Source organism: Aulostomus chinensis, chromosome 24 (genome assembly GCF_037954235.1).
Source record: "Aulostomus chinensis isolate RoL2024-O1b breed Wild chromosome 24, RoL_Achi_v1.0, whole genome shotgun sequence".
NCBI classification, from domain to species: domain Eukaryota; kingdom Metazoa; phylum Chordata; class Actinopteri; order Syngnathiformes; family Aulostomidae; genus Aulostomus; species Aulostomus chinensis.
Window position 1 is genome coordinate 5,355,139 of NC_141343.1, and position 12,362 is coordinate 5,367,500.

The 12,362-nt window shown below is 46.1% G+C and overlaps 1 protein-coding gene across 2 annotated transcripts in view; it reads left to right on the plus strand.

Annotated features, from left to right (window-relative positions):
- The first annotated feature begins 11,994 nt into the window (after positions 1–11,994).
- The window catches only part of LOC147238470 (nuclear factor 1 B-type-like), a 59,223-nt gene continuing 58,855 nt past the window's right edge, over positions 11,995–12,362 (plus strand). The window contains exon 1 of one of the 2 annotated variants that reach the window (XM_086197298.1): positions 11,995–12,350. In XM_086197298.1, coding sequence (XP_086053424.1) covers positions 12,333–12,350 — 18 coding nt within the window. In that variant the 5' untranslated portion in view covers positions 11,995–12,332. The remainder of the gene's footprint in view (positions 12,351–12,362) is intronic. The other variant, XM_086197301.1, reaches the window with a different exon arrangement.

A 12,362-nucleotide genomic window follows, 5' to 3' on the forward strand; every position in this document is an offset into this window, starting at 1 on the left:
TCCTAACAGGAAGCAGCCACCGTGAGAAGGCAACTCTGCTGTACATTTGTAAAACAAGGATCTGTGTTCGAGGTGACTTTTAAATTGACCCGGTCATGACTGTTGGTGTCTTCGTGTGTGTGTGTGAGCGTTTGTGCGAGCTCGTCAGTGTATGTGGGTGTATTGAGTGTGTGTTCTTCTAACTGCATACGTTGTACATGTACTGTTTGTGATCGGAGCGACGTTACCCAGCATGAACGAGGATCAGGAGTCTGACTAACGAGCTGCCGGTCAGAAATCTTCTAATCCAGTTTGGACTGGAGCTGGAGGTCGACCACACCCTTCATGGTTTGGTCTGACGTGGTCGCCAGGATCGACCAGGACAAATTCATGCATGGCTTCATTTCTTGTGTGAGTAACGTGTGTAAGTCTCTTTTCCTCCACGTAGAAGCTCAGAATAGTTGAAACACATATTAATCTGTAAATACTGGACGATATCATCCGGCTGTCTGAGAAGAGCAAGGATGGGATGAATTCATCTGGCTGCTGCCTCGTCGATATCTCACTGGTGTAACTCAGTTTTCTCTGAATATTTCCAATAATCAAGTAACTCGTAGAGCCCAGTGGCTGAAGCTGATTGGTTCTGTAGGCAGGACCAGAACAGCAACGACCTGCAGCAGCTGGAACGAGAATGTTTAAACATGGCTGCCGTGTCCGCGGCCTCCTCAGCTGCTGCGTAACCTGCTGCTTCAGTGTAACTCGTGAGTCAGTGGCTTCTCTCCCGCTCTGTCATGTGTTTCTGTATCTGGCCTGTTGTACAGTGGATGGAGTCAGTGAATAAACCCCACGTGTCCAACTTGCTCTCGTGCTTCTTTCTGCGTGGCGGAGAAGGAGCTGCTGCAGCTGGGCCTGCAGGGCTGACCCGGGAAACCTGCTGAGGCCTGAGACCAGAGGGTTCACGGACGGCCGTTTGACACAGAACTCAGCAGAGTCTTTGAAAAGGCATCAAGTCCAGAGCTGCTGCACCAACAATTCCTGAAAAGGTTGACTCATCAAATCGTTGAGCAAACCTGCAAACGTTTATGAAAGAAGAAAAGAGCGGGAAGTCATGGAAGCGTACCTGCACATCGCGGGCAGACGGACGAAGGGATCTCGTGGCTGTTGTGGATCGACTGGAACGTCTGAGGACGTGGAGTTGTTTGCGTGTGCTGGAGTGATCGGACACCTCAGAGAGCGCGTGTGAGCCCTGCTGACATCATCAGCTGTGATATGATGATGTAAAACACGCCCACAAATCAGTCCAGATCAGATCAGTGCTGGCACGACTCAGAAACGATTCCAATATCGTCACTTTGACCGATTCACGTTCAACGAGACGTCCCGCTGACGAAGATGACGAGTCGAGTCATCTTGATTTGATACGAACGTGTTTTGTGAGGGGAAGTTCGTCACGCCGTCACAGCCCTGCTCATCATTTCGGTGTCTAAATTGGTTGTGTGTGTTAATAACGACTCATGTTGGCTTCTCCCTCTGGACACTAGAATCAATCTATAATCCATAACTGATAGCTGCAGTCATGGTGAAAGGGGGGGGGGGCACCTTATCGTAATATCACTAAAAATAATCATCAGAAGATGAGGCGTCAGTCACGTTTCCCTGTCGTGGTTTCATCATTTCTAATAATAAAAAGATAAATACTATATGACTACTACGAGTACTAGTTATTGTAGTAACTGGTACTCCTGTTGCCTCTGTTATCATGAGGACTACTATGTTGTTTTTGTCCCTCTAGGATGTTCGCAGTATTCTGGTACCACGGATTGGGATGAGGACTGTTCATCACTGTTCTTGTACACTTTATGATGCTTATTATTGCTAATCTTTATGGTTATTATGTTGTTATTGTTAACTACATGATTTGAATTTTTATTTTTTATGATTGTTTTGGTGGTTTTGTTATCAATGTGATTGTCGCTGTTGTTCAGATTATTATTAGAAGTGTGATTGTTAGCATCATTTTATTGTGATTTATTGATCATTCTTCCTGTCGTTATCATTATTGGAACTATAATTTTGATGTCCTTTTTCATAATTAGTCGTATTTATGATTTTATGGTTTTATCCTTGTTCTTATTGTTGGTCCGACCTGTCATTTTAATATCATTGTTTCTTTTGTTGTTATTATCGTTGTTGTTTATTGCTATGTTTGTTGTTCGGGGGGGTCCTCAGAAACAAACGCAGGTCGGTTCTTCTCACAGAAAGTAAACGTCTCAACTGGGAGGAGAGGTTTGCTGTCATGTGACTCATCATGTGACTCAGTCAGGAAGTTGGTTTCTCCTAATGACCATCAGGTGGCGTGAGAGATCCCGCCGACGCCTGATCCTGCTGAGTTCTGCTGCTGACCTCACGTGTGGTACGTGAAGCAAACAGTTCCAGTCTTACTGTCTCGCGTCTTACCTGGTTGGATCCAGGAAAGCCACCGGATCCCCTGCAGGATCAGCCCTCTGCTCCTGGATCCTCCCCAAAGCCCCCATCCAGAGCCCCGCTGGTCTCTGGTGCCAAGCAGACGTCTGGAGTCTCGCTCCTGATGAAATGTGTCCATGTGCTCTTAATCTGTGCCGATGGCGGCTCAACTGGGCTAATGACATAAGTGACCGCCTGCTGGTTTTACAGTTCGACATCTGGCCGAACAAAAGAAGTAATGAGCCTGGTGCTGGAGGCTGGGAGGAGTGGAGTGTGCCGCGAACCAGGCTGTCTACCTGCCTAGGATTGGCGTTAGTGGCTTGGCGTGTGCTGCCGCCCAGACGAGGATTAAGGCCACATTCATCATCTGATGGCTGATCATTGCTTTTATGAGCATCTTTAGATTTCTGTCCGTATGGGGCGGATGACGTCATGTTGGGGACCCAAACTGTGCGGCGCAGCAGGTTTCCTCAACATTTGGGAGCCTTTTTGCTTCATCACTCAGCGGAGAAGGGAACCACCCAGACGTCCAGGCGAAGAGGCCAGAAAGAACAAGAACGGGACGAAATCAAGAAAACGTCCGCAGAGAACTCGCTTCATCACGCGGCGGTTCACCTCGCGAAGTGATGGGTGTGTGTGAGAGCGCTGCTACATCCCTCTATGTGGCGCTGCACAGCTGATCTTTCATACACACGGATCTATTGATTGGGCTATTGATTTTCAAATAAGCTCTCAATGTAGAAAGTAGAAATCCAATTAAAAGTTGAACTCGAAACAGTTAATCCACTCAAGACGATGAAACTTTATCGATTTTACCCTCAAAATCAATAAGGTGCACGTGTGTGTGTGTGAGAGAGAGAGAGAGAGAGCGCCTCGGCTGTCACCACCAACACGGCGCTCTCTTTGGCTATCAGCTGACCATCCGGCCACGAATAAATGAATGGTGCTGAATGACACCTTTCTGAGTGACGCGTTTGAATTCTCCTCCCAGGCTCGACTGCTGTCAACATAATTACAGCATCATTCATCTTTTTTCAAAAGTTGAGATCTGATCTCTTGTTGTAGTGCTCTGATGAAAACTCAGCATTTTAATAAGTAGGAAAGGAGTGACCAGTAAAATACTTCTGTTTGAGTCAAGTGGTGATGTCATCACAGTAGACGAGGAAAAACCTCCTGTTTGACAACTCGAACACAATTTGGAGTCGAGAGTTTGTACCTGTTGACATGTGACTGGCAGGGAAATCACAACTCCGGACTCCGACACCTGCGTTTAACCCCATGTGACCTCTCAACATGGCTGCCGGGAGGAAAGTCTCTGGCTTCAGAAGTTCGAGTCCTAAAACCTGGAACCTGGAAGTTCACCCTCCAGATCCACCAGTAAACACCAGACCGGTGGATGGTGGAGGTTCAGTTCTACATCAGATCCACCAGTAAACAGCAGACCGGTGGATGGTGGAGGTTCAGTTCTACATCAGATCCACCAGTAAACACCAGACCGGTGGATGGTGGAGGTTCAGTTCTAAATCAGATCCACCAGTAAACAGCAGACCGGTGGATGGTGGAGGTTCAGTTCTACGTCAGATCCACCAGTAAACACCAGACCGGTGGATGGTGGAGGGTCAGTTCTACGTCAGATCCACCAGTAAACACCAGACCGGTGGATGGTGGAGGTTCAGTTCTACATCGGATCCACCAGTAAACACCAGACCGGTGGATGGTGGAGGTTCAGTTCTACATCAGATCCACCAGTAAACACCAGACCGGTGGATGGTGGAGGTTCAGTTCTACATCAGATCCACCAGTAAACACCAGACTGGTGGATGGTGGAGGTTCAGTTCTACGTCAGATCCACCAGTAAACACCAGACAGGTGGATTTTGGAGGTTCAGTTCTACATCAGATCCACCAGTAAACACCAGACTGGTGGATGTTGGAGTGGTGGAGTCTTAAAAACCTGGGTTGCTAACAAGACTCTAGAGGAGCCTACAGAGGTCATTAAAGGTCATCAGGGGGAAACACAAGAAGCCTGAAGATCAGTGTCGGTGACCTTGAAGTCATGTGACCCTGGTGGAGCTCCTTCCTAGGCTAATGTTAGCTTAGCACTGCTAACCATAGCATCCAGGCTTCCAGCATCATCAGAGGGTTCATTAGTGAAGATGATCTTGATGAACTGAACCTGGAAGATCATCAACTTTTAACCTTTGGGACAACAAACACTCCTCATCCCTGACTCCATCACTTCCTGTTGGACTACAAACACTCCTCATCCCTGACTCCATCACTTCCTGTTGGACTACAAACACTCCTCATCCCTGACATCATCACTTCCTGTTGGACTACAAACATGCCACAGTCCTGACATGCTAACTTCCCTCTCCTATTTTGGAGAAGTTTTTAGACTCCTCGTGTATTTGTACTTCAACAATGTCTCTGCTGCACTGAAGAGGAACTCAGTAGAAGTAATGCTGACATCACGACAGTGACGAGTCCTCCTTGGTGATTTCCACGTTGTGGAGGTCTGTGGAGGGTTAATGACCAGACGTATATGGAACCAACAAAAATGAGGTGAAAGCTTGATTCCAAGCATCAGTGCTGTCATTGCGCTGTGACTCCGCCCTACGTCCCTGTGGGGAAACCCCGCGGCCTCAGTGAGGAGGATTGGAATGTGGCTCTATCGCACATTTCCATATTAACCACAGACGTATGATGGTGTGGAGCCGAGTCGCTGGACGAGTCCTCCATCTTCACCTCTGCTCTGTTGGCGCTGCGCTGGCTAACAGGACATGATCCTGCACACGAAAACTCACAACACCGCGTTTCTACTCCAGAAGCTGCTGTCTTACGTTACCTTACAGCCATGAAACCCCACACTGACCTCAGTGCTTGAGTTTCCTTCAAAGAAAAAAGGGTCAAAACAAACAACAGTACTACTGAGCGGGGACCGGCGGTCAGCTTGTCTCGCCGTCGGTGGCGGGTCTCAGCCAATGACGTCTCAGGATTTGTTTTCATGCTCCGCTGCTGTCTGGACAATAGACGTCTCAGTGATGCTCCTCTCCTCCACCGCCGTGGCAGTGGTGCTTTAACAGAGTCATAATGAGCCTCCATGTCATCAGAAAACAAAGAGAGGGAGGGGGGTGGGGTAGGAGGGGGGAGTGTCGGAGGGGGTTGGGGGGTCACGGGGTCACGGTCAACACCACAGTCAGGTTCAAGTCACCAAGCTGCTGCTGATTGTTTCCCCCCACAATTCCTCGTGTCCAGGATAGGCCGACATGCCTCCACTGATGTCTGCTCCTCCACAGGGCTGTGTCTGAGGGAGGCTGGGAGCACTGGGAACGCTGGAAGCACTGGGAACGCCGGGATGGCTGGAAAACTGTCTGAGAGGAATATTAAGTGGCAGCTTTGCTACGACGTGTCAGCCAGGATGTGGTGGATGGTGAGTTGAACTCTTCATCGCAGCTGCTTCCAGGCTCAATGAAATCAGTGTGTGTGTGTGTGTACGTGTGTGTGATCGTTGAGGTCAGAGATTGCAGGAACACCCACGTAACTCTGAATTATTTTTCTTGAAGATCTGGTCAGCTCAGTGTGTGTTTCCCTGGAAGCTGACTGTCATGACTTTCAAACACAGCCAATGTCTTCATGTCACTGGGATTTGAGTCCTGACGCTGTTGGGAGGGAGCGGAGGAGGAGCGCAGTCACTGGACTGTTCCACTTCTGCTGCCTTCTTCTTCCACTTTACCACTGTTAACATCTGATGATGTCACGAGGCTTTGAAATGCAACAAAGCCTTCAGGCGTCTGGCGTCACACCAGCAGCTCCGGTGTCATTGAAATCAAAAAAATGATTCAGAGTTTCAACAAAAATCAAAATTAAAAAGAAAAAGTACAAAAGTAGAAAATATATTTGTACATCAGAAGCTTCCAGTTACTGCCTTCAAACTGTTGAGTACTGACATCAGAGCTCTGTCTCCTGAATGCAGCTGCAGTAAACCACGTAGTTCATCAACAGGAGCTTATATATATGTGTGTGTGTGTGTGTGTGTGTGTATTTGTATGTTTATATATATGTGTGTGTGTATATATGTGTGTGTGTGTATATTTGTATGTTTATATATATGTGTGTGTATATATGTGTGTGTGTGTATATTTGTATGTTTATATATGTGTGTGTATATATGTGTGTGTGTGTATATTTGTATGTTTATATATATATGTGTGTGTGTATATATGTGTGTGTGTATATTTGTATGTTTATATATATGTGTGTGTGTATATATGTGTGTGTGTATATGTGTGTATATTTGTATGTTTATATATATGCTTATATATATGCGTGTGTGTATATATGTGTGTATATTTGTATGTTTATATATGTGTGTGTGTGTGTGTATTTGTATGTTTATATATGTGTGTGTATATATGTGTGTGTGTGTAAATTTGTATGTTTATATATATGTGTGTGTGTATATGTGTATATTTGTATGTTTATATGTGTGTGTGTATATATGTGTGTGTATATTTGTATGTTTATATTTGTGTGTATATGTGTGTGTATATTTGTATGTTTATATATTTGTGTGTATATATGTGTGTATATTTGTATGTTTATATATGTGTATATATATGTGTGTGTATGTATGATTATATTTGTATGTTTATATATGTGTGTGTATATTTGTATGTTTATGTATGTCTGTGTATATATGTGTGTATATTTGTATGTTTGTATATGTGTGTATATTTGTAAGTTTATATATATGTGTGTGTATTTGTATGTTTATATATGTGTGTATATGTGTGTGTATATATGTGTATATTTGTATGTTTATATATGTGTGTGTATATATGTGTGTGTATTTGTATGTTTATAAATGTGTGTATATTTGTATGTTTGTATATGTGTGTATATTTGTATGTTTATATATGTGTGTGTATATATACACACACATATATACGCATACATATATATATGTGTGTGTGTGTGTGTATATATATATGTATGTATATATATATATGTATATATATATATAAATATATATATATATATATATATATATATATATATATATATATATACACACACACACACACACACACACACACACATATATATGTGTGTGTGTTCATGTTCCGTCCTGGTCTGTCTCTGATCCCACACGGTTCAGCAGGTTGCTTCTAATCTTCCATCTGTAACTTAAAGCAGTTCAAACAAGCTCCGCCCTCACTGATGCCTCAGGATTAGGAACCTCACCAAGTTACTTGTTTCTGCTTCTGCTGGTGCTTTTTTGATTGAGTTTCAGACGCAGGATTTGAGGGAGTGTTTTTGTGCACTGGTTCTTGAACTCAAAGCGGATCTTTGTTTCCTCACTGTTTTGTCAAAGTCAGTCGATTAAAACAACTGGAGTCTGTCAGTGAGGGGAGGGGCACTTTTAGCAGCCGCAATTGGGGGTCTGTGGAGGTCTGTGGGTCTGTGGAGGTCTGTGGGCTCTGTGGGGGTCTGTGGAGGTCTGCGGAGGTCTGTGGGGTCTGTGGAGGTCTGTGGAGGTCTGTGGGGTCTGTGGAGGTCTATGGAGGTCTGTGGGGGTCTGTGAGGTCTGTGGAGGTCTGAGGGGTCTATGGAGGTCTTACTCCAGACTGGAGTCATTTCAGAGAGGTTTCCCGTCTCTCACTCAGAGCGAAGCGGCCTGAGGCGCCGCCTCCAGGATCTCAGCGTCCGTGTGCAGCCTCTGCAGGGTGAATGTGAGGGGCACAAAGAGCCGTTGTCCAGCCCGCGCCTTTCCCAGGCCCAGGAGCAGCACGCACTCACATTCTGAATATTTATTTACTTGTCGGACTCCAGCCCAGCGTCATTGTGCTCCTGCAGCCGGGGTGAAGCTGAGGTGATGAGTCCGTAGCGCCTGACACCGCGTCCACTTCCTGGTGCCACCGTGGCGCCCGTTGGCGGGCCTGGATTCAGTTTCTGTTCAAGCGCATTAAAACAGGCTGCATATCTTCAGAATCTGAAATGAGACTAAATAAAACTAAAGAAGCATTTTGAAGGATTTAATTGGAATAAACTGTTCATAAAGTCTCATCGCTGAAGTACTAATGAGAGTATTTGTGTAGTATTGTAAAGGGCAGCCTGGAAATGCAGTACAGACGCTTTCATCCAACATTAAAACTGAAAACTTACAATTTACAGTGTGGACCATTTTAAAATGGTTAAATCTGCTCATAAAAGAGGACAGGAAGAGTGAGCAGTGCTGCCCCCTACAGGGAGGAGGAACCTCACCCACCCAGGCTCCTCTGAAGTGTCCTTGTCACACTGATGACGGAGGCCAAACAGCAGTGAAACACCCTTGTATGTGCTGGTGAACCAACATGGCAGCAGCGGGCCTCCTTGCTCTGCTGCTTCAGCTCTCAGGTAAACTCCTGGGTCACGTGACCCACAGCTGCAGTAAAAACGTCACAACTTCAGACTTCTGAGGTAGTTTTTGTCCACACGTCCGAGTGTTACGTTCATACATGATCCTGCAGCTGTGAACACGCCGGCATCACGTGATTGCCGTTTTTCTCTTTTACTCTTTGGAACCGTGACGTGAGTCTTCGTCCGCACTGATGAGCAAAGAAGAGAAACGGATCGATACCAATAGCTTTGGACATCGATCGATATCTGCCGATCAGGTTGAATGGCTGCATGAACTCAGTCAATCAGTCGTGACGCCTCGGTGGCCCCGCCCCTCACAAGTAACCTGTCCACGCGGCTTGGGACCCGTGAGATCCTCGGGTGGGTTCGGGAGGGAAACGCGTTCGCAGCTCTGGGGAACGAATTCCTGCTGCGTGGACATCCCCATGTTTGCGTGTCACTCGGTGGGACTCCAGCACAGCTCGAGTCCCGGACCCTCGCCGCTGCAAAGACCGACCTGCTCCAGCCCGTCGGCGGCATCAGCTGCTGCGGCCACACGGGGGCGCTGTGCCCCCGCTCAGGGGGGAACAGACCGGTGATACGGCGCAGCATCGCTGGAGCCTCAGAGAGCTGAGGAAGCGCCTTCGTCCTGAGGAGCAGCAACAGATAAGCGAACTCACCCCGTTTAGAACGCACTGCTCCGGTACCGGGCTTCCTTCTGAGGCCCGCTGGCGTCCAGGAAGTGGAGGAGTTTGAGTGAGGGCCCAGCCCCGACTGCCCGGACATTTGTCACTGACCGGTCATGTCCCAGTCCCCCCACAGCAGCTTCATCTGGACGCGCCAGGGAACAGTGGGCGCGTGCAGCAGGGCCTCGACCCCGCTGACACCTCCAAGGGGTCGTGGATTCGAGTCCTAAGACCAGGGACGCAGCAGCGGCGCCTCCGGCCGCCCTGCCTGGACTGAGATGGGAAACACCAGCGGCTGCACCGCCAGCAGAGAACTGGCTACTGCTGATTACCACTACTACTGCAACTTCTACTGCTACTACTACAAGTACTACTACTACCACTACTACTACTACTACTACTACGACTGCTTCTGCTGCAGTACCGCGCATGGAGGAAGGAACTCAGCAGAACTGAAGCTCACTGTCAGTAAAACAGCAGTAATATGTGAGTGAGTGTGTGTATTTGTACACACACTCACTCACACACACACACACACACACACACAGATCATATATATATATATATATATATATATATATATATATGAGTGAGTGTGTACAAATACAATTATTTATGAGTAGGCTTGTATACATGTACACATTCATACAAATATACATTTAAATAAGGGTATATATAATTATTTATATAAGTATAGTAAATAATTGTATATATTTAAATAATCACATAAATATATATTTAAAAATCAGTGTATATTTTATATTATATTTATATATACATGCCTATAGATAAATAAGTATAAATATAAATGCGTATATACATATTGATATATAAATAAATTACTATTCACTTATTTATATATATAAAAATATGTATATAAATATATGTATATATAATATCTATTATTATATAATTTTATATATACACATACAAAAGTGTGTGTGTAAATAAATATATATATATATATATATATATATATATATATATATATATATATATATATATATATATATATATATGATCTGGTTTGGCATATAAAGTTTAAACATTTTTAATATTAAAAAACATTTGAATATTCTCATGAATGTGACTCATTGTCAGTTACAATCCGTAAAATGTAGACATGGATGCGCCCTAAATTATTAAGAAATAAAATGTAAAAATGTAGTACTACTACTACGAAAAATTATTATTATTATTATTATTATAATTATTATAATCATGAGTGGCTCTGCTGCTCAGCTGGTCGCGGGACCAGCAGCTCTGCTCCGTCCGGACTTCCACCATCAGCCGTGTCGCTCTCCAGGCGTCCCGCTGCCGCTCTGCCAGCCCCGAGCAGCGCGTCAGAGGAGCGGAAGTCAGAGGCCCAGGGTACAGAGTCCCGGGGCCGCGGCTGCGGACCAATCAGAGCGCGGAATGCCAGCACTATTACAAAACTGAGCTGCGTCAAGCTGCAGGCATCAGCCTCATGACCCCCGCGGAACGGAAGTCTTTCCTTTCAAAATAAGAGCCACAAATGGCCCCGTTTTGTTGTTATTGGAGCGCGACTGAGTGAAACAAAATGGTTCCAGATGGGATTAACAAGACACGCGCACGTGGTCCAGGGTGGCAGGTGACCTTTGACATCAGAGACAAGACTTCAATTTAGCACCAATAACAGAAGACTCACAGATCCGCAGTCGAGGTTCCCACCTTCAGAACTGGAAGGCCACCCCCACTGAAACCAGTTACTGGTAACATGACTGTTCAGCTTGAGGTGTCCTTCCTCCTTCATGGTGACTGAATGGTCTTTTCCACTTGTTGCATTTGTACACACAGACACACACACACGTATGGGTGTGTATATACATACATAAATATATGTATATGTACAAATGTGTGTACACCTTTGTGTATATATGTATATAAACACAAATATACACAAACATTTTTATATATTTACACAAACACGTGTACACAAATATGTGTGTATATATTTATGTACATACATGTACACACGTATATATATATGTATGTATATGTGTGTGTATGTATATATATATATATATATGTGTGTGTGTGTGTGTGTGTATCTATATACGTGTGTGTCAAAGGAACATTTTTGGGACCCATACAGAACTTCTGCTAACAGAGGCGTATGGCTCAGTATCCAACTACGTTACCCAGGAGGCCTCACACCTGAGGCTGCTTCCTGTCGCAGCTCAGTCGGATCCTGCGCCTCCAGGCTTCAGGCCGCTCAGTCCTCAGCCAGTCAGGGCTTTCAGGAGAGTTACTGGTCCCAGTAACTCCTAAGATGGCTGACGCGCTGCCTGAGGGCTCGCGGTCGCTTCTGTGTGACACTCATATAACGTCCGAGCTCGTAACAGGACGTCAGAGGAGTTTCACGCCAGGAAGTGACGTTTGTTGATACGGCATAAATCCTCTTCCGCCATGAAGGACATTATTTGGAAAAGCCGTACCGGAAGTGGATCAGGTGTGACGCGTCTGGGCTTGACGGCTGGCGGTGGAGCCGGAGGGCGGCGGGCAGCCGTCAGACGGTGAGCGTGAAGGCGGAGACCAGCCCAGACCCGAAGCTCAGCCTCTTCTGGACCAGGTTCAACTCCGCTCAGCTGCCCCCCAACCATCCGCGCTGAGCCCGAGGAGGAAGAAGACCCGAATAAAGAGAAAACTCGCGAGGTGCCCCCCTCCTCGCCGCGGTCCGCCAGGAGTTGAGTTCCGGTGCTGACCGGCGCGAGCGGGAGAGAGAGACAGAACCTCAGAGCACAAAGTTGAACGTGAGACATGTGAGGCTCGCGGCTCGCGGCTCCGGACCCCCTAGACCCCCATGCAGTACAGTGCGATGGTACGTGACGCG